Source organism: Rhinatrema bivittatum, chromosome 15 (assembly GCF_901001135.1).
Source record: "Rhinatrema bivittatum chromosome 15, aRhiBiv1.1, whole genome shotgun sequence".
Classification (NCBI taxonomy): domain Eukaryota; kingdom Metazoa; phylum Chordata; class Amphibia; order Gymnophiona; family Rhinatrematidae; genus Rhinatrema; species Rhinatrema bivittatum.
Window position 1 is genome coordinate 30,534,423 of NC_042629.1, and position 27,865 is coordinate 30,562,287.

The 27,865-nt window shown below is 42.9% G+C and overlaps 1 protein-coding gene across 1 annotated transcript; it reads left to right on the top strand.

Moving 5' to 3' along the window:
• The first annotated feature begins 622 nt into the window (after positions 1–622).
• On the top strand, positions 623–27,774 carry ZBTB21 (zinc finger and BTB domain containing 21). Its single transcript, XM_029578707.1, is given in 4 exon segments — positions 623–884; positions 23,103–23,441; positions 23,443–23,645; positions 23,648–27,774. Coding segments are annotated over 3 exon segments (3,147 nt in total). The 5' UTR covers positions 623–884; positions 23,103–23,115; the 3' UTR covers positions 26,266–27,774.
• Positions 27,775–27,865: the final 91 nt, after the last annotated feature.

Sequence of the window (27,865 nt, forward strand, 5' to 3'; positions counted from 1 at the left end):
ATTTCTTCATGGAAAGGATGATGGATGCATGGAATACCCTCCCGGAAGAGGTGGTGAAGACAAAAAAGGTAATGGAATTCAAAAGGACATGAGATAAACACAGAGGAACTGTAATGACTACTGGACGTAAATGAAGAAAAGGGGAAATGTATTTAGATGTAGCATTTCTGAATATGGGTAACCTACATGGATTGGCGGTTTCTATCTCTAGTTAGATGGTTGCATGAGCTTAGAAAGCACATTTTCTTGTATTTAAAGAAAATGTGCAATATGAATGCAAATTATTCTCAGTAGTGAATCATCAAACGGAGATAAACTTTAATCACAGTTAATGCTTCTGTGTGTCATTTTCCTGCATTTAGAATATACAACTCTGCTATGCCTTTTAGTACGAAAAGACTATCTTAAAAAGTGTGGGTAATATACGACATGCATAGCTTGTTCCGAAAGCAAATATTTTCTCTGAACAAGATCTTCCTGACAGGGACAGTACACAATAACTGAACCTTGCTGGCTTCTGGCAAATAAGCTGCAAAACCTCTTGCAAAAAAAAAAACACAAGCCACAACTTCACAGCCGCGCCCCACGGTATTTACAGCATGGGTACTAACAGAGCTGCTATGCAGGCGCACACGAGACCGGGCCCGGGGATTGGGGAAGGACTTTCTTTCCGCGAGCCAGCGAAGCACCCGTCCAACCCCCCAGCTGATCCCGGCCAATCAAAGTGCTGCGCACGTGACGAGCGTTCAATGCGATGACCTCATCTCTGGTGTGGGATGACGTCAAATTCAAGATGGATGGAATCACAGCAGCCGCGCGCGCCGACGTATTCTAAGAGAAAAGGTGGGAAAGGGGACCCCACCGACCTGCGGAGCGAACTAACGGTAAGTAAAAGTTTAACGGACACTCTTTTTTAAAACTGTTGGATGGCGCAGTCCGCTAGTTTCGCTTTGGGAAAGGCGTCCTTTCCTGACGTAACTCTGAGGTGATTTCTCCTCTTTTTTCTTCCAGCAGCGGGGCTGCGGTCCCATAGCTTGCTGGAGCGCATGCGTAGGCTTCCAAACGCCCCTATCTGACCTCATCTTGCGCATGCTCCTTGTCAGTCTTTGGCTTCGTTTGCGTTGTTGCGCATGCCCGCTGCCCGTAATGGCGGGCGGACTCGCAGATGCGCATGCTCGCCACTGGCAGCGGTTAGGGCGCCATCATGGGGCGCGCGCGTGCTTGCTGTTCAATCTAGGGTTCGTTTGCTCTGGACTGCTCATGCGCTGCAGCAGGGTCTGGCATCCCTGAGGATTATTGCGCATGTGCCGAGAAGTGATTTGCGTGCTGAGGAGCATTGCGCATGTGCTTTAGCGTGTTCACTTATGGCGTTGTTATTGCTTGTACTGTTGTATACAGAGAGAATCGATGTTAATGATGTCACCGACTAATTCTTGCTTTCCTGTCTGCAAATAACATTCATATTTTAGTCAGCGAGTTAAGTAAAATCATGCTCTAAGTGGCAGTGGAGAGGGACATAACACGCTAATTCAACCACGCTGATATGGTGGTTAGTATTTGTCGCCTCTGTTGTGGCATTCATTTAAAAAAAGTATTTGTTGCTTTGATTTTTGCAAATTAAAAAATTATAGAAGCTTTCTTGACATCTGAAATGCTGAGTGTAAATTCGTTCAGTTTTTGTTGTGGAAATTTAACAATTGTAATGCTGTGGGCTGCACCTAGCTTACAGAGCTCGTTTGGCTGGCCCACTATGGTTTTCCTTTATATGGTTGGCTCACAGAAGAATGTTTTTAGGCCCGCAGTGAAAGCAGAAGGTTTATGGGTGTTCCAGACGCCACCGTTGGATGAAGAAGTATCTTGACTGCGGCATTGAAGAAGGTTACTGGACAGCAGACAAGGCCTTGCCATCAAAAGTGGCTGGACCTGTATTGCTGAAGAAAGCCACTGGTAGGGAAGCCAGACCCTGCCAGTGTGCTTCTGAGGAAAGTTGCTGGCCGGGATGATGAGAGTGGAAGGGATGGCAAGGGCTGCATCTCACACACACCTCAGAGGGGCGTTGTGGGAAGCAGGATTCTTATGGGTGTGGCAGAGTTGCCACCTTCCAAGAAAGAGTACCATTAATAGAAATATCTACCAAACCCCCATGAACCCTGTTCTCTCTCCCAGCATTTCAAATCATCGGTAGGGGCAGCTATGCCTCCCCTTGCTCAGCAAACTCATAGATGGATACTTTCTGCCTCCACCCCACTCCAGAAACTTCAAGGGGAATGCATTCACGCCATCCAGCCCTCACTTGATTTGAAATTTTCTCTCAACATTTGAGGACCCTTGTTTTTTTGCCATGAGCTGAGAATCTCTATAGCAGTGCTTCTCGACCTTTTTTCTATCAGGACATACCTGAGAGCTGATGCTCACGTTATTTATTTAAAATTCCTTCTATTCCGCTACCTCCAGAGATCAGTTTGGCGTGGATTACAATAAATACATTCATAAAATGATTCAATCTAAACATTTACATTCAATGCCATACAACTCACGTCAATAAAATAAAAATAAAAACTTTTATCATCCCATTCTATATTCCCCTAACTGATACTGAATCTGCTCACTACCCCCGAAAGCTTCCAAAAAAAAATAAACTGCCTTTAAATGCTTCCTAAATACCTTATAATCTTGCTGCAACCTCAGTTCAACTGGGAGTTTGTTCCATTCTTTAGAAGCTAACAGCTCGATACTGTAAGGCCGCGGTAGAAACAGTGCGGCAGTATCAGGTGCACCCTTCCTCCCCGCACGCACAGTTCTCTTGACCTAGCGCCTGATACTCTCTTCTAATTGCATGCAAATGCATGCCGCGGCTGTGAAGCGTTAGGGAAGGGTTATGCCCGCGCAACCCATTTTACTGTATAGGCGCTTAATACAGCGCCTATACAGTAACCTGGGTGCGCTGGTACCTGTCATTTCAAATGACATTTGAAATGACAGGCACCAGGAAGTGTAAAAAACAAAATTTTTAAATACCTGTCGGAGGGCTGCGTGGGTCCCGGCGGGGGGCGGGTGGTCGCGTGTTAAATCTAGGCCGCGGGCGGGTGGTCGCCTGTTCCAGGCGGGGGCGGGTGGACACGCGTTAGTTTCAGGCGGCGGGTGGTCGCGTGTTAAATCTAGGCCGGGTCGCACTCTTCCACATAACTTTAATATGGTAGAAGAAAGAATGTGGTATTATTTAGACACATTTTGCAAAACGTTTTTCCTCCAAATATGCAATCTTGAAGTTAAACTTGCTTATCTGGGTGAATTCTTTTTTTATTACTTTGATATTTAGCATCCAGTTGTCTCCCTGGTCATTTGAATTGTAAAGACAAAGACTCATGGACTGAATTCCTTGGTTTATTAAAGATTCTAGATACACCAGCGGAGCCTGCCTGTAATGCTGCACCAATCGCGATCAGCATGCCTTACCACCTGCACTGGACACCACAATGCCTAATGCTCAGATTTCTCCTGGATCCTGCCTTAGGCACATTTATGCGCATCCTCATTTCATTTAAATGCGGGAATTAACTCTGCAGCACCTGTTGCTGATGTTAGCAGCAGGGGTACTTAAGCTCTGGGCCTCTCCTACTTCGATGTCTCAGCAACACGTCCTCTACTGTGCACCAGCCTGCAGGGTGAATTGCTTCTTGCTCTTTACCATTTCCAGCATCTTCCTTCTTGTCGTGCTTCAGCCCTCCTGTCTTGCTGTAACCTAGCCCTTGCCCATGTTCCTTTGCCCTCCTTTGCCTGGGCTCCTTAGCTCTCCTTCTGACCTTGAACCAGATCCTAACCACACCTTGCCTGCCACGACCCTAGCTTGGACATTGACCACGTCTTGTCCACCGTCTCCAATGACCCTTGCTCAGACATTGACCACGCCTTGCCTGCCACCTGCCACAACTCTAGATCAGACTTTGACTTCATCCTGTTAAGCGCCAAGCCATGGTTTATGACGCTTACCCAGGGATACAAGAACACTTAGATTTTGTTGAAAGTATAATTTTTTATTGATCAATATAAGTATTCTTGGGAGATGCTGATGCCACTTCTCTAACAACCTGACCACCAGCATCTCACTGTATACATGAACTGATCCTTCTTTTATAGGTAAAATACAATATAGTACTAGGTTAGACATTCTAAAAGTGCATGACTACCCAGAGAATCATTTACATTGATTGTCATGTCAACAGCATGATAGATTATCCCTAAACTACCCTCATTATTTCTCCAAGGTGGTGCCCATTTACCATCACTCTTTAGATAGTCCTTTGTTCTGTTAGAATCTTGTTGGTCAGAGCAATTATCACATAAACCGATCCGATATGGTTATTTACTATGAAGGTCGGTATATAAAACTGTTAAATAAATAAAATAAATCTTAGGCTGTATTTACAGATGCCCCTGTTAATGGTGCCCCTGTAGTGACAGTCTAGCCTGACGTTCTAACCCTTGTCTTCTGCTTTTGTGACCCTATAATTAGGCATCACAAAGTGTCGCCAGCTTCAACTGCTGTCCAGGTGTTCTTGGAATTCCTCCAGGTCAGGCTCAGTAAGGCATTTAAAGTTCACATAGCCAGGAAGGCTAAGATAGCAGAGGATTGTGGGTCAGTTGCTGTTTATATGTAGGAATAAGGGGGCGTGTAAAAGAATACGTGGGTGGCACATATATATACAAAAAAACTGTGGCTGAGAAAGAAAAGAATTGTGATCGAGAGTGTTACAAGAAATAAAGATTCAGACGCGGCAAGCGTAAGTGGTGTGTAAAATAATTGTTAAGAAAAAAATCAGTACAGAGACGCTGAGAGGGTCAGAAGTGACCAATTGCCATTTAGACAAGGGAAGCGTTGAAGAGGTTAACACCCATTATAACAATTTGAAGAAGATTAAAAATTCGAATGAAATTTGAATAACATTGAGCTTTTTTAGCCGATTTTAAGCACATTTTACACAATTTGTTTTTCATGATTTTTTCACAAAAAAATTTTCAAAAAATATTCCAAGGTAGGATGGAGATTGGTTTATGATTGTAAAACATAGAATTCTGTATACAAGGCCGAGGAGGCATGTTGCAGAAATAAGTATGAAATCTTCCTCATCTTACTTAAAAAAAATTTTCTATATGAGTGGTGTAAATTGAGTTGTTGTGGATTGATATTTTTGACCTCACAAACAGCGGGGATTTTGTGTACAAATTCAATGCTAGCCATCCAGAGAAAGCTGACGACACCAAACTTTCTTAAAGAATCTACTAAATTAAATTCACTTTCTGTAACAGTTCTCCACAATTTTAATTCCTCATCAGTCTGTTTATAACTTTCAAACAAAAAAGCAATTCATTTAAACCAGTTCTCCCCACTGTTTCCACCTGCGCATAAGAATCACCTTGAGCTTTACATACCTCCCGCTTTCTCTTACCTTCCAACACAGTTAACTCTCTAGCTCCCAGTCCCTTTCAAGTTCTGAAACTTCCATGACAATTGTAATTTAGACCCCTCTCACTGCAATGCATTACACCATGGCAGCAATCAGACATAAACAGAAAACCAGATTCCAAACTATACTTTTCCAAAAACTTTCCTTTTTTATTTTCCTCTAATAATCCCACAGCCATGCAAGCACGGCAAGGACTTAAAACAAAGGACTAACTGTTGCTGTTTTAAACCTCTTTGTATTGTTTTCCAGTACAAATTTATTAACAAATATACAAACAAATGAACCAAAATCACTCTTAATAAGTTTTCATTAAGTATACTAAAAATAATCTACAAGTGAGCATCACCACAGCAGATCAAAATAAATAGTGCACTTTTATTTACAGTTGGCCAAAGAATATCTTTTACTTGCTAACTACAAAATTATACTTACAAGTTGATTATGTAGGCCTGATTAAATACTTAGAAACAGATCTGTCATCCCCTTCCGCAGTGGGGGGCACTCTCTCTTGTGTCCTCTGGGTATCACTTTTTAATAAACAGACATCCAGAAATCTTCTGTTCCTGGGAATCACTATGCAATAAGCAAAACATCCAGAAGTTTTTATCTGGGGAACTTCCTTCGGACGAGAGCCAATTAATGTCTGAGCACCAGTGTTAGGTCTGAGCCTGTCCAGCAGATTCAGACACAAGACTGCACAATGCACGGTGGCCGCAGCCGCTGCTGTATCCCTGTTCAGGCGCCAAAAATAAAATGTTAAACACCAAGCCATGTTTTATGACGCTTACCCAGGGATACAAGAACACTTAGATTTTGTAGAAAGTATAGGGCCGGATTTTCAAAAGGCTCAGTGACGCACTTAAATTCCCGGGACGTGCAAAAAGGGGAGGGGGCAGGGGCGGGGTCAGCGGCTCCTGGCACAGTGGCCATTTGCTTTTGTGTCAGAGATCGCGTGCCGGCAATTGGCTGGTGCGCGTAACTTGCACCTGCCCAGAGGCAGGCGCAAAAGGTAAAACACAAATTTTGGGGGGGTTAGAGTAGGGCTGGGGGGGAAAGGTTAGGGGAAGGGGTGGGAAGGTCAGGTTAGCGGGAATGGGGGAAGGCTTCGTGGCTCAGCACACGCAAGGTGCACAATTGTGCACCCCCTTGCGCGCGGCGACCCTGGATTTTATAACTTGCGCGCGCAAGTTATAAAATCAGGTGTACATGTGCACGCGCCGGGTAGCATGTATACATGTACGCCCGTGCGCAACCTTTTAAAATCTACCCCATAATATTTTATTGATCAATATAAGTATTCTTGGGAGATGCTGATGCCACTTCTCTAACAAACTGACCACCAGCATCTCATTATATTATTATTATTATTTATTGTTTTTATATACCGACATTCGATCTCAATTGAGATATCATACCGGTTTACATTCAGATACTGTAGGTATTTCTCTATCCCCAGCGGGCTTACAATCTAAGTTTTTGTACAATATAGTACTAGGTTAGAAATTCTAAAAGTGCGTGACTACCCAGAGAATCATTTACATTGATTGTCATGTCAACAGCATGATAGATTATCATGCTGTTGACATGTTGACAGAATAGACATGTTGACAGAATAGATCCAAAGGAGCATATCCTGAATAGATCTTCCCCTGTCAGCCCAAAAGCCCCTCACAATGTGACCATTACATGCCTTATGTTAAGGTTTCTTTTTTGCTTTTGTTTATCTATATTTTCATACTGCATCTTGTTGATCCCCCTCCAGGTTTCTCCTCCCTGTTAATATGTATTTTCCAAGCTTAAATGTTTGAATGTAAACCGGTATGATGTCCCCACTAATACTGGTATATAAAAGTCTTTAAATAAATAAATAAATAAATAAACCCTAAACTACCCTGATTATTTCTTCAAGGTGGAGCCCATTTACCATCACTCTTTAGATAGTCCTTTGTTCTGTTAGAATCTTGTTGGTCAGAGCAATTATCACATCTTAGGCTGTATTTACAGATGCCCCTGTTAATGGTGCCCCTGTAGTGACAGTCTAGTCTGAAGTTCTACCCGTTGTCTTCTGCGTTTGTGACCCTATAATTAGGCATCACAAAGTGTGGCCAGCTTCAACTGCTGTCCAGGTGTTCTTGGAATTTCTCCAGGTCAGGCTCAGGAAGGCATTTAAAGTTCACATAGCGAGGAAGGCTAAGATAGCAGAGGATTGTGGGTCAGTTGTTGTCTCCATATTGGTGTCAAGTTCAGGCACACATATCAGTCCTCACTTACCACCTGCCCTGACCTCAGCCCAGACTCCAATTCTCCTGCTCTGCCTTTGGCCTGCAGCCTGCCACAGGAGGGAAGAGCTACCTCCAGTACGCCATCCTCACACTGGCCTAAGGGTCTACTTCATGCCCCATTACTCTGCTACCTTACCAGTTCAGCTTTAAACGTAAAGATTCAAGCAAGTTTGAATCTTTGTGCTTTTTTGGTAAAAGCCATCCTGACTTTAATTTTTCCAGTAATAGAGATTTCTATTCCAGTTAATGAAATCTCTACAGTCTTAGGAGTCAGGCTGGACAGCAATCTAATATTCAGTCCACACACTTCTCATTTGATTCAATCCTATTACTTTCATCTTCATTTTATTTGCAGACAACATCCTTTTCTTGACTCTAATGTTCTTAAACCATTGTACATGCTTTAATCCTCAGCAAACTTGATTATTACAATGCACTTTTTCATGGTCTTATCAAAACGACTGTGCGTAAACTTCAGCTCGTTTAGAATACTGCAGCAAAAGTCATCTTCATTAAAAAAAAAAAAAAAAGGATAGTCGCTGGTTAGCCATTTCTGCCCGTATCAATTTCAAAATCACATATCTAACCTTTAAACCCTATCGACATGGCCCATCTCTTTACCTTGCCAATCTAATCAAGCCATATCATCCCAATAGAATTCTTTGTTCCGTTCATCAATTTATTTATTTATTTGTTTCTGTTTGTTTAATTTATTTAAAAGTTTTGATATACCACTCTCTCCAAAGGATTGTTCATAGCGGTTTACACCATTACATTCACAGTATGCAATAACAGATTAAAACACATTACATTAAAATGAATATTAATACAACATAGAATTGAATCTGTCATCTATACAATCTAATAATAGTAAGATGTTACTCTTTAGTGCTAGCATTCTAACCTGTGTTTTAAGGCCTTGTTCTATTTTGCTTCAATGTCGCTTGCCTTCTTAAACAAATATGTTTTTATTTAATTTATTTTTTTCAAAAAAACTTTATTAAGGAACCAGCATAGAACAGTATATTTTATTATTTATTTATTAAAGGCTTTTATATACCGACTTTCTTGATACAAATCAAATCAACTCGGTTTACATCGAACAAGCAGTAACTATAACCAACCAATAACAAGAGACAATTTGAAGGAGTATAAAGTTACATTATAACAAGGATGCGTTAACTTGGAGTAGGAAATAAGAAGGAGAACGAAGATAGAGTATAATATATGAGGGAGGCAAGGAGCCGTCCTCATGATAATTTGTAAGCGTCCTTATGATAACTTATATACATGATTTAGCGCTTGTTTATTTACATGATTGCTGGGACAAGTCTAAGTCAGGCTGTTGGACTAGTGGCGGGGAAGGCTCGGCAGAACAGCCATGTCTTTAGTTTCTTTTTAAAAGTTAGTAGACAAGATTCCTGCCTGAGGTCCGGAGGCATGGCGTTCCAGATGGAGGGACCTGTGATGGAGAATGTCCGGTCTCTGATGTTTGAGTGTTGTACAGCTTTAATAGGAGGTACATGTAAGGATCCCTTGTAGGCATCCCTTAAAGGTCTGGCCGTCGAGTGCAGTTTGATGGGGTGTAGCAGATCAAGGGGGGTCTGATGGCGAATATATTTGTGGATAATTGTAAGTGATTTATGAAGAATCCTGAAGTGTACTGGGAGCCAGTGAAGATCTTTTAGAATGGGAGAGATATGCGCTCTCCGATTGGTATTCGTCAAAATTCTCGCCGTTGCATTTTGGAGCAACTGGAGGGGTTTTACAGTAGAAGCCGGGAGACCTTGCAAAATGGAATTACAGTAGTCGATTTTGGAAAACAGAATGGCTTGGAGGACAGATCTAAAATCATAATGGAATAGGAGTGGTTTGAGTTTTTTGAGTACTTGTAACTTGTAGAAGCACTCCTTTGTAGTGTGTTTTATAAATTGCTTTAGGTTCAAGTGACTATCAATAATGACTCCAAGATCTCTAGCATGGGATGTTTGTATATTCGTTTGCAGTTGGTGTTGGAAGGGACTGCCTTCTGGAGTGATTAGCAATAGTTCTGTCTTGGAAGTGTTGAGCACCAGATTGAGGCTTGAGAAGTGATGATTGATCGTTTGCAGGTGAGAGTTCCATAACCTGAGTGTTGATTCGAGTGAATTGGATATTGGGATTAAAATTTGAACATCGTCTGCATATATATAGAACTTAAGTTTCAGATTTGTTAGTAAATTGCAGAGAGGGAGTATGTAAATGTTAAACAGGGTAGGCGATAAGGAGGAGCCCTGGGGGACTCCGAATGGGGCGTTAGTGTGAGAGGATTCCTTGTTATTGATTTTAACCTTATAGCCTCTATTGCTAAGGAAGGAGTCGAACCAACTAAGGGCTGATCCTGCAATTCCTATGTCTGATAGCCGGTTTAGAAGGGTATTATGGTTTACAGTATCGAAAGCTGCAGAGATGTCGAGGAGAGCTAAGAGGAATGACTGTCCTTTATCAAAGCCAATGTAAACATGATCAAGGAGTGAGATGAGGAGGGTTTCGGTATTGTGTTCTTTTCGGAAACCATATTGTGACGGGTGTAGAATATTATGGTCTTCTAGGTAATTTGAAAGTTGCTTATTTACAGTTTTCTCCATGATCTTAGCTACAAACGGGAGATTTGATATAGGGCGATAGTTGTTGAGGTCATCTGGATCCAGGATCGGTTTTTTGAGTATGGGTTTGAGTGTGGCCATTTTGAGAGCATCCAGGTATATTCCTTGTGAGAGGGAACAATTGATAATATCAGCTAGATATTTGGAGATGTATTCTGGTATGAGAATCAGAGATTTGGAGGGTATTTGGTCTAGAGGGTGGGTTGAAGGTTTCATTCTTTTTATCAGGGTTTCCACCTCTAAGGTGTGAGTAGGATCGAAGGAATCCAAGCTTGTGTCTGTGTTCAGTAGGTGGGTATTTGGAGGCAGTGAGTTTGGGCTGGTTGGTAATCTAGCCAGGGTGTTGGAAATTTTGTTCTGAAAGAATACGGCGAGATCGTTGGCCTTCGCTTGGGCTGTGTCGTCTGGAATAGTAGGGGGAGCAGTTTTGGTGAGTTCCGATACATACAAAAAAAGAGCCTTCACGTCAAACATCATATCATGGATACGGTGGGCATAGAATTCTCTTTTAGTTCGAAGTGTTGCTGTTCTGTAATGGTGGAGAGCGGCTTTGTATATTGTTAGAGAATGTGGATTGGGATTCTTCCTCCATTCTTTTTCTTTCCGTCTTAGATTTTGCTTTAGGGTACGGAGCTCATTTGAGAACCATGGCTGCTTGTTTTTATGAGAAGGATTTGTGGGTTTTTTTGACAGTGGGCATAAGTTATTGGCTATCATTTCTGTGATGTTTTGCCAAGAGAGAATAGCAGAATTGGGGTTGGATAGATCCAGGTTAGAAAGTTCTTTAATCAGCGAGTTGCCGAGGTCTTCTGAAGGGCATGGTTTCCTGTAGTACAGAGTGGTCGCCTGAGGGTGCGCAGGAGATCCTGTCAATGACCTAATGTTGGCAGTGATCATGAAATGGTCTGACCATGGAACTGGGAGGCATAGCGGCGGTGAAAGTGGAGTGAGGTTGGAGTTTGTAAAGATAAGGTCAAGTGTATGACCTGCTTTATGTGTGGGTTGGTTGATGTATTGTTTGAAGCCCATGTCCGAAAGGGCTGACAGGAAGGCTTCACAGTTAGAAGATCTGGGGTTGGCATCGATGTGAAGATTAAAATCTCCAAGGATTATGGCTGGAGAATCTAGTTTTAGGTATTTGGCTATGATTTCCACCATAGGAGAAGCGTCTTGATCTAGAAGTCCAGGGGGAGCGTAAGTGAGGAGGATTTGGAGCGACTTAGATTTGAATAAGCCTACCTCCAATTTAGGTATTGTATTGATAGGTTGTAGCGTGAGATTGAGAGATTTTTTGGCTGCTATGAGGAGACTTCCCCCTTTTTTCTTTTTTCTAGGTATGGAGAAGACGTCATAAATCTGTTTAGGAAGTTGATTTATTAAAGCTGTGTCTGAGGGTTTCAGCCAGGTCTCCGTGATAGCACAGATGTCTGGCCTGGCGTCAAGCAGGTAGTCGTGAAGAATGTGGGTTTTTTTGGTAATTGACTGGGCGTTGAATAGTGTTAAAGTGAAAAGGGCTAGCCCAAGTAGTTTATTTATTTATTTATTTAACAATTTTATATACCGACCTTCATAGTAGATTACCATATCGGATCGGTTTACAGTTTAACAGAGGGGAAAAACTGTGTAAAGGGGGAGATCATCACCGGAGTTAAATTTCTACGAGTTATAGGTTGGTATCATAACGAAGGCTTCATCTTGAAGCAGGTGTTGTGATGTAAAATGTGTATTGGGTATCCTAGCATCATGATGGGACTAAAGAGATCACTTTGACAGGATTTGCCAGCAGATGATGTCCTATGGCGTGGTGGAAGTGAGGATTGTGGAAGTATGCTTTGAGGTGATATGATTAAAGTAGTATGGCAGTGCCGATCCTTAGCTGAATGAAAGGTGGGGAGGCTGGATGAATGTTGAGGTGGCCGATTGAAACTTGGGGTGGTTAGATAAATGCTGAGATGGCTAGGTGAATGTTGAGGTAGCTGGATTGAATGTTGAGGAGCCTGTGTGAGTGCTGATGATCCTGGATGAATGCTGAAGCGGCTGGATGACTACTGGTGAATGGTATATCCAGCAGATTAACAAGAAGCAGAGAACAGCATATGCTAATTTTAGCAGTTTAACTAATTATTTTCTCCTGTTCCCAAGCATATATTTAAAGATTCTAGAAAAATAAGTGTAAATCAAATTAAGTCACCACATCCAGTACAACAGCTGCTTTGTTCAAAAAAGAAGCCAATACTTTAGGAATATTCTGATAAAAATTCTATAGTTGAAAGGTAATGAGCTCCATATAATAGGTTTGCCAAAGTAAATGAATTATGCATTTAGAGATGGAGGTGAATTCAACTTCCAGTGACATGTTAGCTTGCGTTTAGCAGCTACTAAAAATGATTTATTAAAGTTATACCCTTTTTATGAGCAGATCAAAAATCCCTATAAGGTTTGCTTAAAAGAATAGCCACAGGATCTAAAGTAGTAAATTGCCTGGACCGGATGGTATACACCCCAGGGTTCTGAAAGAACTCAAAAATGAAATTCCAGACCTATTAGCAAAAATTTGTAACCTATCATTAAAATCGTCCATTGTACCTGAAGACTGGAGGGTGGTCAATGTAACCCCGATATTTAAAAAGGGCTCCAGGGCAGATATGGGAATTTATAGACTGGTGAGCCTGAGTTCAGTGCCGGGAAAAATCATGGAAGCTGTTATAAAGAATTAAAATCACAAAACATTTAGATAGCCATAGTTTAATGGGACACAGCTAGCATGGATTTACCCAAGGGAAATCTTGCCTTACAAATCTCCTACAGTTTTATGAAGGCAAAGCTGAACCGGTAGATGTGGTGTATTTGGATTTTCAGAAGGCGTACGACAAAGTCCGCATGAGAGGTTTCTAATAAAACTAAAAAGTCATGGGTTAGGAGGCAATATCCTTTTATGGATTGCAAAATGGTTAAAAGACAGGAAACAGAGTAGGATTAAATGGTCTGTATTCACAGTGGAGAAAGGTAAACAGTAGAGTACCTCAGGGATCTGTACTAAGACCGGTGCTTTTTAATATATTTGTAAATGATCTGGAAAGGGGTACGATTAGTGAGATGCTTAAATTTGCGGATGACACAAAGTTATGCAGAGTAGTTAAATCTCAAGCGGATTGTGTTTAATTGCAGGAGGATCTTGTGAGACTAGAAGATTGGGGGTACAATGGCAGAGGAGATTTAATGTGGACACATGCAAGATGATGCATATAGGGAAAAATAACCCTCGCTGTGGTTACACGATTTTAGGTTCCACATTAGGAGTTAGCACCCGGGAAAGAGATCTAGGCGTCATAGTGGATAATGTATTGAAATTGTTGGCTCAATGTGCTGCGGCAGTCAAAAAAGCAAACAGAATGTTAGGAATTATTAGGAAGGGAATGGCGAATAAAATGGTGGATGTCATAATGCCTCTGTATCGTTCAATGGTGAGACCGCACAAGGCCATTTAAACAAGGCGAGGAAGCTGGAGACATCTGCGTCGTAGAGCGTAACAAAGGAGCTTGCCCCTTTGTGCACCCCTTCATGCGCGCCTTGCTTGCGGCTGCTAAAACAACTACCATGATTTCTATGGGAAACTGTGAGTACGAATTGTTACCTAAACCAGTTCATCTGGCTATTCCAGTCATCACAGACCAAGGACGCTATTGCAATTGTAACATCCGCTGTCGCTATCGCCCTCCTTCTGCCAGAATCTCACTAACATTTCATTAATCGCAATGCCTACTCTTATTGCATCTGCTGCACTGATCTTTCTATTTGTCAATGCACAATCTATAGCAAAAATGTCTGGCCTCTGGGACATATGATAGAGGTCTTTAAAATCATGAGAGGTCTAGAACATGTATATGTGAATCGGTTATTTACTCTTTTGGATTACAGAAGGACTAGGGGGTACTCCATGAAGTTAGCAATTAGCACATTTAAAACTAATCAGAGAAAATTCTTTTTCACTCAGTGCACAATTAAGCTCTGGAATTTGTTGCCAGAGGATGTGATTAGTGCAGTTAGTGTAGCTGGCTTTAAAAAAGGTTTGAATAAGTTCTTGGAGGAGAAGTCCATTAACTGCTATTAATCAAGTTGACTTAGGGCCAGATCTTAAAATCTACGCGTGGGCGTAGATTTGTTCACGCAATCCAGCGCGAACAAATCTATGCCCGATTTTATAACATGCATGCGCTGCTGTGCGCATGTTATAAAATCCGGGCTCAGCGCGCGCAAGGGGGTGCACACGTGCACCTTGTGCGTACCGAGCCCGAGGGGAGCCCCGATGACTTTGCCCATTCCCTCCAAGGTCGCTCCAATTTCGGAGCGGCCTTGGAGGGAACTTTTTTCCCAGCGCCCCCCCCCCCCCCCCCCCCCCCCACACACAGACACACACACACACACAAACCTTTCCCTCCCTTCCCCTTAGAGAATAGCCACTGCTATTACTGACATCAGTAGCATGGGATCTACTTAGTTTTTGGGTACTTGTCAGGTACTTGTAACCTGGATTGGCCACTGTTGGAAACAGGATGCTAGGCTTGATGGACTCTTGGTCTGACCCAGTATGGCAATTTCTTATGGTCTTTATTATGGTTAAGTGGTGTTTTGGTGGATCCTTGGGTACTGTGGGAGGAGCCCCGTAAGGAGCCACAGTACTAGGCTAGACTCAGAACGCACAAACACAGTTAGTTCTTTATTATACAGCTTGAAGAGAACCACCAGAGGTGGCAGTAGTGAGGCTGGTAGTTGCAGTCTCAGGGACCTCAGCAGAGGGAGCCCTTCTCACCCCGTTGGTATAGGAAGGTTCCGAAGCAGGTTTCCCAGCAAGAAGTACTGTGGATGAGACAGACTGAGAGTTAGAGTACTCACTAGGTGTTTGCTGTAGATATGCGATTCCAACAGGTTGTAGAAGGAAGTGCAGGCACTGAGGCAGGGAGGGCAGGCCCTCGAAGAGCGAGTACCTGTTCCCTATAAGCCACCTGAAATAAAGCAGAGAGCCCCCGAGGAGCGGGTACCCAGGTTAACAGTTACCCCGAAGGGCAGAGAGAGAGAGCTTCCGGCGGCAGCACGGAAGCGGCAGAGTAGCGTAGACAGGAACGAATACAAGTCCCAATACTTGTCCTTGCTAACTCGATGAGCTAGCAAATTAGAGTAGTTTAAATACCCGGATGGCGTGATTTCAGCAAGGGGGAACGCCCCCGAGGTTCGCGCCAAGGTTGGAATATAGACGTGGGTGGCGCGCGCACCCTAGTAGGTAACCTGGGAGGAGCATGGCGGGAGGCTGCACCATAGCCGTTCCGGGGACACCGGAGAGGTCGGCTTGTAGATGTGGTGGTAGCCATCTTTTCTAGGTAAGCAGGAGGAGCCGTGAATAAGTTGAGGCAAACGGGGCAAAGCTGTCTAGCACCGACGGACACAACAGTCTTATGTTCTTATGATTGCTTATGCATTACTGAAACATGGCTGAAAGACTATGATAAACCGGTATTCGCTGATGTCCACTGAACTTAGACAAGGTCGAAGGGGAGGAGGCTTAGTTGTTTTCTTTAAATCACATTTGAAATTTTCTGTTGTCAATGTCTTCATTCCTTCGCCATACAAGTTGCTATGTCTTAAATCACAAACAAATGTGAACCCAATAAGTGTAAGAATAATCAAAACAATATATAGTGAATCTCACTTGTAAACAAATGTTCAAGGAAGGAAAACACAGCAATATTCAATTGATTGTTAGAAGACCATCATATAGTACTGGGCTGCATATTGCTTTCCCATTAATGTGCACTATGAGTTGTAATCATTGGTCAAATTATATTGATGTGTATACATATAAACACTTTTCTTTTAGATCAAATTTTTTTCTCTTGCATGTAAAACAACAAAAATTTATTTGCACTTATATTTTGCTAAATCTTCTGGGAAAAAAGCCACAAATATTTGGAAACAGTATAAATGTCTTAAACTGTCACTGTGTATTTCATACGCTTTTCCTTGCACCAGCCCGACATTACAGTGTTTTGGAACAATATGTTAGATAGCAGCCTCGAAAGCCTTGCATTCTGTTACGTGTAACGGGCCTTGAAGGCCTTGCATTCTGTTACATAATCGGTGTTTTGTGTGCCCTTGGGCCTCAGCCCGACCACAGATGGATCCAGGACTGAACCGAGGGTTGACGGCGTGTTCCAGCATGGCTGACGGGCTTACCCTCTGCCAGGCCTGCAAGCTCCCAAGGCCAACAAAATGATGATGTTGGAATGTGAATGGTCCTCCGACCATTCCGAGCCCTTTCAGACCTGCCGCTTGGATCGGCATGGAGCAGCAGGCCTGGCCTGAGGTCGAGGGCAAACGGGCCTTGACATGAAGACATAACACTAGGGTCGATGCAGCGGCATCGCAGACGAAGACATGACACCAAGGCTGATGCGAAGACATCAGAGACGAGGGCTGGCACAGGATATGACACCAAGGTAGCTGAAGACATGACACCAAGGCTGATGCGAAGACATCACGGACCAATGGTCGATGCGACGGCATCCCGGACCAGGGTCAATGCGACGACATCAGGAACAAGACGTTGACATGATACCAAGACTGATGCAACGGCATCCAGGAAGAGACGAGGAACTTGACGAAGTCCAGACGAGACAAGAAGCTGGGCGGAAGGACTTTGGCACTGTCTCTCAGGGTGCCCTACACAGTCCACCCGCGGGACTGGTCGCGGACCACCCTGTCCCACTGTGCGCCCTACACAGCCCGAGGAGGCTGGTCACGGACCACGCTGAGAACGGGACGAGCGCAGGGAAGAATCCAGCCAAGGCGGAGCCATAAGTCATCCGGAGCTCCACAAAGGCTGGCAGGACATGACGGCTCAGGAGCACAGGAACGAATTCCACCTCTAGGCTACTCCACGCTCGGGAAAGACGTCATCCGAGAGAGCACGGCCTAACAGGACCAGAAGGCTCAGGAGCGCTGAAGCAAACTCCAAGAAGGGCAGAACATCAAGGAACCTGGAACATCAGGAAGCAGAAGATCAAGACGAGACACCTGGACGGGGACCTCAGGCACGAACATGACTTGACATGACAAGAAGACGAAACGAAGAGGATCTCCTTCGAAGAAGACCTGACTGAGCTGTGGCAGGCAGGATCCTCCAGAGTGAAATAACTCCGATGCAAGGTGAAGACTGAAGTGACGGAGCAGCCCTTTATAGGGCTCAAGCAGGAAGTTCACTCCTTAGGTGGGGCCAGCACACTTCCTGTGCCTGGCCCTTTAAATCCAGTAGAGAGGCGCACGCTGGCACCTAAAGGAGGAAGCAGGAACAAGCTGTGCAGGACCGCGGACAGCGGCCTGCACCGACGCCAGAGACGCAGAGCTGGGCCTGGAGGCAGGCCCCGAAGACAGCAGTGGCTCCAGCTGCCAATCCAGGCCGGGGCTGGCGGCCTCCGGCCGCGAAGAGGTTCGTGGCGGCTCTGTGCCGCGAAGAAAGCATGAAGCGCAGCTCCCAGGCCGTGATGAATGCAGGGAAGTCTGCGGCTCCAGCCACATAGTGAAGGTCTGACTTCGGCGGCAACAGCCACGTCGGGAAGAAGCATGGGAGGTGACTGGAACCTGCTCACTGGGGGACCCGCGGGCAGCGATTCACAACACAACACAATAGTTCCTTCATCAGGGGTACATCCTTAAGTTAATAACTATCCCAGATTCTAAAAAACATGTAAGAGGAGTTAATAAAAAATGACTAAATCACCTCAAAACACATCTTTTCAAGCACCACAGATACAAATTCATAATAAAATTGTTAAATACAGTCTCAATGTTTTGAAGGGGAAGAAATACATTGCATGCGACTTAATCCAGGGCTTACTGCAAAAATATACGTTAGCCGCTGTTGTGCACAGGTGAATTCCTTGTAAACAAGGTCCGCGGCAAACCACCATCATACTTAAAAGGCAAAAAACATGGGACCGGCAGGTATCAATCAAAAGATTTGCATATTCTATTAAGTTCGCCTTAATTGTCCTAATGTTTTATCGAAAAAAGCCATATTACCTAAAACTTACTCAGACCAAGGCTCACTCTATAAATGTGCAGAATGTCTGTTGTTGGCCACTGCTGTACACAGATGAATTCATTCTAGCCAAGGTACGCTGCAAACTGCTGCCATGTTTAAAGGGCAAAAAACGCGGGAATAGCAAATGTCAATCAGACAAAATTTGCATATCCAAATTCTACAGAAAGTATTGATTTAAAAAGTGTGCCATTCAGTTTTATTGTTAAGACCCCGAGGTTGTATTGTGTTTAATTTAAAGATCCAAATGTTTTCACGCTAATTGAGTTTTAACTTGACATCGCCACCCTGCAGAGATGGTAGAACTTGCTCTAAAATTGTCCATTTAAATTCTTGAAAAGTATGTCTGATTTCTACACAGTAGGCGGCTACATGTTGTAAACTGTGAGGTTTGGGTTGACCATGCCCACGGGGGGAAGTCTCGTGAAGGGCCACAGGTCAGACTTAGCTCAGGACACACAAACACAGAGTTTGATCTTTTATTATACTGTGTAAGGAAGCCACCAAGTGAGCAGCTGGAATAGCCCGGCAGGGCTGGTATCCCTCAGGCACTGGAACAGCGACTCCTCCGGTAGCAGTGCTGTAGTGGAAAGAACTGAGAGAATGAGTACAGTGGAGAATATACAAGACCCCAGTATGGAAATCCCCAGGGTAGGGAGAGCAGACCCCCCGAGGAGTGAGTATCTGAACCCTGAGAGCTGGGAGGCTTGTAGATGATGTACTCATGCAGCGGTTCCACGGAAATGGCACTGGGGCTGGATCGGAGGCAGGCCCTCGAGGAGCGAATGCCTGGTTCCAGGGAACAACTCTGAGGTGAAGATGGTAGTACTCACTGTTGTTGAAGATTAGCGAATCCTTCCAGGCAGAAGAGAAGGTAGGAGTAGGCAGTGAGTCAGGGAACATGGGCCCTCGAGGAGCGAGTACCCGTTTCCTGATAGCGACCTAGAAAGCAAGTGAGGCCCCCGAGGAGCGGGTACCCCGTTAGCGTTAGAGAGTCCAATAGAGATTGGAGAGGCAGAGTAGCTGGGTATGGAGAGCGAATCCCATCCGTAGGATTCCCATAGGATTACCCATCCTTGCTAACTCAAAGGCTAGCAAACATTGTAGGCTTTAAATATCCAAGCATCATGACATCATCACGGGGGGACGTCCCGGAAATTTGCGCCAAGTAGGAAATAAGAAGAAGGGCTGCGCGCGTGCCCCCTATGGTCCAAGCCGAGCATGGCGGGAGGCAGCGCCCAAGCCGGTCCAGGGACGCCGGAGAGGACGGCAGGCAGACGCCGCGGCAGCCAGGCGTCCATCTGCAGCATGAGGAGGAGCAAACAAACAGGCCGATACAGTACAGTAGCTCCATCGGAGCGCACTGTTAACCTGCCCTTGGACGCGCGTTTTCCCTTACCCCTTATTCAGTAAGGGGAGGAAAACGTGCATCCAACCCGCGGCACCTAATAGCGCCCTCAACATGCAAATGCATGTTGATGGCCCTATTAGGTATGCCCACACGATACAGTAAGTAAAATGTGCAGCCAAGCCACACATTTTACTTTAAGAAATTAGCGCCTACCAAAGGTAGGCGCTAGTTTCTGCCGGCATTGGGAAAGTGCACAGAAAAGCAGTAAAACTGCTTTTCTGTGCACCCTCCGACTTAATATCATGGCGATATTAAGTCGGAGGTCCCGAAGAGTAAAAAAAAGTTAAAAAAAAAAAATGTAAAATGGGCCGGTGGCTGTCGGGCTGAAAACCGGACGCTCAATTTTGCCGGCGTCCGGTTTCCGAGCCCGTGGCTGTCAGTGGGCTCAAGAACCGACGCTGGCAAAATTGAACGTCGGCTGTCAAACCCGCTGACAGCCGCTGCTCTGGGTCAAAAGGAGGCGCTAGGGACGCGCTAGTGTCCCTAGCGCCTCCTTTTGCCTGTTTCTACCGCACAACCTAATTTAAATACTGAATCGCGCGCACCGGCAAATGGATGGTGCGCGCGCCGGGAGAGCGGGCGTTCGTCCACTCTCCCGCAGACTTTACTGAATCGGCCTAAAAGAGAGGTAGGTGGAGTGAAGCTGTCGGAAAGGGACGCAACACTACAGGAGTTTTAGTTCTACAAGCATAAAAAAACAACATTTTCATGACCAATGATTAAAACCTTTGGCAGAGGAAATCAACCTCGCTATTTAGCATATCAGAGCCCGGTATGAGGCCTTTTAAATAAGACAAAAATATTGTGTTTTTTCGTAAACATTGTTATTGGATTGATAGAGGTACTTTAGTCTTTTGTTTCATCACCGATATATATTACAACAATTACCTCACCGGAAATTTCAGAGAGATATTCATAATTAGTTTTAAAAATGTACCATGTCGTGAGCTTCTTTCACTCAGCCACTGATTAGTCCTTTCACTGAAAGCTAACCAAAAATGATTGCCATTTCTTAAGTTATTAACCTCAGCTGTCAATGAAGCAACTAGCCAGTGGTCGAGTAAAATGAATAAATTAATTTTAAGTGCTGGAACAGCTGACAGTTGTACTACACTTAGACTGAAGCCTAGTGGGAGAAGGTACAAGCTTCTCCTTCCTCCTACTGGGCTTCTAGGGAAATTCTGGAGGTTCAAGAGTGGAGATTTGCAGCAAAACTTCTTTTAAAATCAGGGATGGTGGAGTGGATCGAGCCATATCACTGCTCAGGCCACATTACAATTATTTTACTCTCTTGGGGAGGCGACGGGGAGTCACTCAATTCACACTACAATTGTTTTACTCTCGTGGGAGAGTTGTGGCTAAGCCAGTGCTTGCTTGCTATGGGTTGTGTTTTTTTTTCCACTTATCTGGCTAACTTTAAGAAAGTAATTTTTCTAATCAGAGTTAACTGAATAAGTTTATCTGGCTACTGCTGAGTAAGAACAGTAGCCAGATAAAATAAAGCCACACCACCAAAGTTGCTTCCTATTAGCTGGGTAATGATTTACAGGCTAAAATGTATCTGCTTGATGGGGGTAGGAAATTTTAAAATTGCGAGGTTGTCTGGTTAACTCCCGAAGTTAGCTGGACAAACCCTTTTGAATATTGACCTCGTAGGTATTTCTCCCACAAATACAAAATGAGAGAAAACATTTAGGTCCTGATTTTAAAAAACATTTACATGCTTAAAATTGGGTTTTACATGTGTAAATGCACTTTACCAATACAAGTGGGCTTTTGAAAATTGCTGCAATGTATGCCATTGAATTGTCCATAGAATATTCTGCATGTAAATGGCTTTTTAAAATTGCTATGATAATATGCTATATTTACACATTTAACTCATTTTAAAATTGCTTCCTAAATACATAGTCATCCTAGTCTTAAAATTTGGACATGGAATAAGTTTTATCACCTTTATTTTTCCCATCCCATCACTGGCCACCATAGAGTAGATCCAATTTGGAATGAGTTTTAATATCAAGCTCACAAAGTCTAGACTAGTTAATAAAGTTGTTGGTATGCTATACTAATACCTTGCAGTGGATAGCTCTAAAAACCATATTAGATTGGCTGAAACTTTTTTTCACAAGATAAAGAAAGAGACTACATTGTGGTTTATAAATGTGTATACAGAAACCTGGAATTAGGTGCACAATTACAGTAACTACAGAAGTGGAAATCACAGAATTGTATAAATGAATGTATAAATTTTGCAGTCTGTCTTTAGTTATTTAGTAAGGCTTCAAAGAGTGATGAAAATTAATACATACCATTTAGTAATAAGTGAGTAAAACCAGTTTATACAGGGCCTACTATGGCATTTCACATAGACATGCTAATTCAAGGGAGTCTTGTGGTTCTTTTAATGTTCAAAACAACTGAAATTCTATATAATGTTTTGTCTAGAATCTATTTATAGGGTTCATTAGTTTAATGACAATTTAAAATATTGGCAAACACAGCAAACTCTTTAAAGATGCACATGAAGAGTGCACAGATTGGGGTAGATTTTCAAAGGGTTATGTGCGTAAGATACGCGTGTAACCCCCGAAAACCTACCCCTGCGCGCGCTGAGCAAGCCCTGGGGCTTTCAAAAATGGGCGGTCCGGCGGCGGGGCCAGGGGCATGGCGGCGGTCTGGGGCGTTCCCAAGTCCTCCGGCACAGCGGCCGTGCCGGAGGTTCATGCGCCAGCAGAGGCAGGCATAACTCCATCAAATAAGGTAGGGGGGGGATTTAGGTAGGGCAGGGGGGTGGGTTAAATAGGGGAAGGGAGGGAAAGGTGGGGGAGGATCCAAAAAAAAGTTCCTTCCAAGGCCGCTCCGATTTCGGAGCGGCCTTGGAGGGAACGGGGAAAGCCATCGGGGCTCCCCCTTGGGCTCGGCGCACACAAGGTGCACAAATGTGCAACCCCTTGTGCCACCGACCCCGGATTTTTATAACATGCGCGCGCGCATGTTATAAAATCAGGTGTACATTTGTGCGTGCTGGGTAGCGCACACAAATGTACCCCTCGCGCGTAAAATTTAAAATCGGCCCCATAGTTGATACAATTTTAAGAAAAGCCTTACCAGTTGAGGTCACACCTTTACCACAAATGGTGCCCCAACTAGTTTAATCAAAAAGTGATTTATGGATGACTAAATTTATTTATTTTTATCTTTCAGATAAATCCACATCATGGAAGGGATTTTGCATTACATAAACCCAGCACATGCCATTTCTCTGTTAAGTGCTCTGAATGAGGAACGCTTAAAAGGACAGCTTTGTGATGTTCTTCTTATAGTAGGAGACCAAAAGTTTCGTGCTCATAAAAATGTTTTGGCTGCAAGTAGTGAATACTTCCACTCCCTGTTTACAAATAAACAGAATGAGTCCCAGTCTGTGTTTCAGCTTGACTTCTGTGAAGCAGACGCATTTGATAATGTGTTAAATTACATTTATTCCTCATCCTTGTTTGTGGAGAAGAGTAGTCTTGCAGCTGTACAAGAACTGGGCTACAGCCTTGTATTTCCTTCCTACAAACATACTGTCCAAGACTCCTCAAGCGCCTTTTGGTTCATGTCCCAGCAAGAGGGCATCATTTCAAGATGAAGACGAAAGCAATACTCAGCAGAGAAGTGTCATTGTTTGCCAGAGTCGAAACGAAGCACAAGGGAAAAATGCCAATCATGCACAGAGTGACCTAAGACTTTCTTCTAAGCCTCATCCTCCATTGTACCTAAGACAAATACCAGCCAATCTCGCACAACAAAGTCAACTGAACCACTACAGGGTTTATTGCTGAATGAAAAGAGATGGTTGAAAGACCATCCTGCCAGTTACACAAAGCTTCTTGAACCATCAAGGTTATCAAATGACCAAAGTCGAAGTGGCTGGGTGAAAAAGTATCCAGTTCTGCTGCCAAAGCCTTTAGCTGTCAAAGAAACTGCAGATGATAAGCTGTGTGTGAGTGTTGAACTTCTAACAGAGAAAGGTATGTCATCTAAAAGACCACAGCAACATTCTGTTCCATCTCTGCGTGGTTCCACAGAATCTCCATATTTATTGCGACAGATTGAAAAAGGAAGTAGTACTAGTCAAAGTGAGGACAGGAACTTGCTGTACTACTCAAAATTAGGATTGGTAATCCCATCTAGTAGACCTGGAGCTGAAAATCAGCGAATTGACAGGAGTGGGCCACTTGTAAAAAGCCTCCTTCGAAGGTCTCTGTCTATGGATAGTCAAGTTCCTGTCTATTCACCTGTTGACTTAAAACCTTCATCAACAACATCTGACAATTCTCTGGAAGACAAGATTAGTTCTTTAACTCAAAAGCAGTCCTCAGCAGATTCAATGGACAGAGTAATCACAGGGGACAAATTACAAGTAATACATGCACATCGTCTTAGGTCCTTTAGCGCCTCTCAATCAACTGATAGGGAAGCAGACTCGCCACTAAGTGAGGTACAAATAAAGACTGAGCCCAGCAGCCCTCTTTCAGATCCTTCTGAAATAATAAGTTTTACAGTAGGAGATGCTTCACCATCTACCAGCAGAGACTTTCCTTGTAAACCTGAAGAGAATCAAAGGAATTTGATTAGACTTCCTGCTAAACGCAGATACCAAGCAGATAGAAGGCTACCCTCTAAACAACTGAAGGAAATGGAGAGCAATTCTCCTGGGCCAGATGATAACTTGGGGGAAATATCAAGTCCAAATCTTGATGCTGACTTTGCAGGTTCTGATGATGGTAAAGATGAATATAGTGAACTGGAAGAAATGAGACCCAATAAAAAATTTAAATGTAAACATTGCCTTAAAATATTTAGATCTACTGCAGGTCTTCACCGTCATGTCAACATGTACCATAATCCAGAGAAACCATATGCTTGTGATATTTGTCATAAAAGATTTCACACAAACTTCAAAGTGTGGACACATTGCCAGACACAGCATGGTATTGTGAAGAATCCATCACCAGCTTCAAGCTCGCAGGCTGTCCTAGATGAAAAGTTCCAAAGAAAATTAATTGACATAGTGAGAGAAAGAGAAATTAAAAAAGCACTGATAGTCAAACTCCGACGTGGCAAGCAAGGTTTTCAGACACAGTCAACTTCCCAGTCGCAAGCAATCAAAAGGAACTTAAGATCAAGAACCAAAGGCGCCTATATTTGTACATATTGTGGGAAAGCATATCGATTTCTCTCACAATTCAAGCAGCACATCAAAATGCATCCAGGTGAAAAACCAATCGGCAACAAGGCTATCAAGCCCAAAACGCTTGTTATCAAGAGCCCAGTAGAAAGCAAGGAGGTGTATCAGTGTCGTCTTTGTAACACTAAGCTATCCTCTGTAATGGAACAAGGAAATCATGAGCGACTTTGTAGAAATGCCACAGTCTGCCCCTACTGTAGCCTGAGATTTACTTCTCCAGAAATGAAGCATGAACATGAAAACAAGTGCCAGTATAAGAAGCTGACCTGTCTTGAGTGCATGCGCACTTTTAAATCATCCTTTAGTATTTGGCGTCATCAAGTGGAAGTTCATAATCAAAACACTATGGCCCCATCAGAAAACTTTTCTCTCCCCATATTGGATCATAATGGAGAAATGACCAATACTCCAAGACAGCAACCTGCCCCAGAATCTAGTAAAATAAATAACATAGTTGCTTCAAAAGAAGATAGCGTCTTCAGTGATTCTTCAGAACAAATGAACTTTGATTCCGAGGACTCTTCTTGCCTTCCTGAAGATCTAACTGTTACCAAACAATTTAACATTCAAATCAAAGAAGAACCTGCAGATGATGATGATGATGTTTCAGATGCCAATTTAAAGTCTAAGGATGTAGTTTCCCATAAAGAAACTGGCTTGTGGCCATGTGAAAAATGTGGAAAAATCTTACTGTGCATAAAACAGCTGGAACGTTCATCAGAGCTCTTGTGTTCTGTTAAACCTTTCATTTGCCATGTGTGCAAAAAAGCTTTCCGGACCAACTTTCGTTTGTGGAGTCATTTCCAGTCTCATATGACACAAGCTGGAGAGAAACCACCATGTAAAGAAGCTGAATCTTGTCCACCCATTAAATCCCCATCACCACCACCTCCACCGCCTCCACCACCCCCTCTGCCAAAAATTCAGCCTATTGAACCCGACAGCCCTACAAGTTTCCCTGAGGGCCAGAATACTACTGAGAAATCATTGCTCCTCAGAAATCGGAACACACTCTTTTATCATGCTCCACCACTTTCTGCCATCACCTTTAAAAGGCAATATATGTGCAAATTGTGTCACAGGACATTCAAAACTGCATTTAGTCTTTGGAGCCATGAACGGACTCACCTCTGAAGACCTTCAGCACATAGATTTGGAAAACCCAAAATGGTAAATGAAAGACAGCTCTTGGCTTGTTCCAGAACTATAAAGACTTCATATAATACTCTCACAACAGTCCGAAAATGCAGAGTGGACAAAAAAACATGTTCAGAGAGAGAAGACAGTAAATTGCTAGTGCTGGTTGGATGTGAAGAGTAAGTAGTGTTATTAGACAGAATTCTAAGAACCATAGAACAATGGGAAGTACATCAGTATGGGCTGGGACCTTTTTAGTCAGAGAATTATATCATTTCATTAATATTTGAACTGGATGATCACACCTTGTATGCATGGAATTTAACCCATGGTGACAGCATAAGAGAGAAAATGAAAATATAAACAAAAGGCTTGAATTTGAACCATGATGGCAAATTGCCGAAATGTTGTAATCATTTTGTTTTGAGAGGAACAAGCGTGCAGCATTTTGAATATCAGCTCTTGACCTCACCGAAGAATTGGATGGAGTGTTTTGCTGTATTGATTTAGGTCTTAGTCACGTTAGCAATAATAAAAATAATAAACCATGAGCCTCAGCTTTGAGTTAACCTGACTTGTAATGGAAACAAAAGTTTTTTGTTTTTCTTTTTAATGCCATTTGAGGCATTGTCTTGTTACTACCTGGAGCTTATATGAAGTAGTAAGGAAAATCAGATCAGCAATTAGATACTGTTTAGAGCATCAAGCTGGTCTACAGCTATTAAGTACCTTGAGAAAAGATGATTCAATTCAAAGGAGGTAACTGGAAATGAGTATACTGCTGTATTAATGTATTTTTTGGTGCCTCGAAACTTACAGTAATGATAATAAAGCAGCATTTAATGAGAAGGCAAATTACAGCTGAGATTCTAAATGCAGATTAGCATTGGAATGAATGTTGTAGAGTTTACTTTTTCAAATTTTCTCTGTTTTGTACTAAGTATGGCGTTTATATTTGAGTGAATGTGTGAAAAAATGTTAATTTGAAATGCAGAACTAACCACTTTAATATCTGGAACAGAAAGTATCATTGTTGCACTTAGTTTGACTGCAGTGACAAAGGGCTAGATGTACTAAAGGTTTTCCCTGTTTTGTGTCTGACATAAATGCTTAGTACATCTGGCCCAAAGATAGCAGTTTTGAACAAAGTATAAATATAAATAATTGATTATTACATGAATGCCTATCTATACAAATTAATAAACTGTGTATTTTTTAATTTTCAAAATAAAATATATGTATCCACCTCTAAGAAAAAAGGGGTTAAAAAAATACCACACTACATCTTATGTATTTTTTAAAGATGGGTTTTTTCCTGCAGCTTTCTATGCTTTTGTGAAATTGTGTTTTGTGTTTTATATTTTAACTGGTTACAATCATAGTAGTTACAGTGGCTAGAAAATATAAATGTGATACCAGCTAGTTTTTACAATGACGCAACTAGAACTGGTGGCACTTGGCAAACTATCTAGCAAGGGTCCAAAATAAAATTAGTTTGCTCTCTAATTTTTGCTACTGATTTATTATTATTACTATTATTATTATTATTTTGTTAATTTAGTGTAAAAGTAACTTCCTACCTTCTGTAAATCTAAAA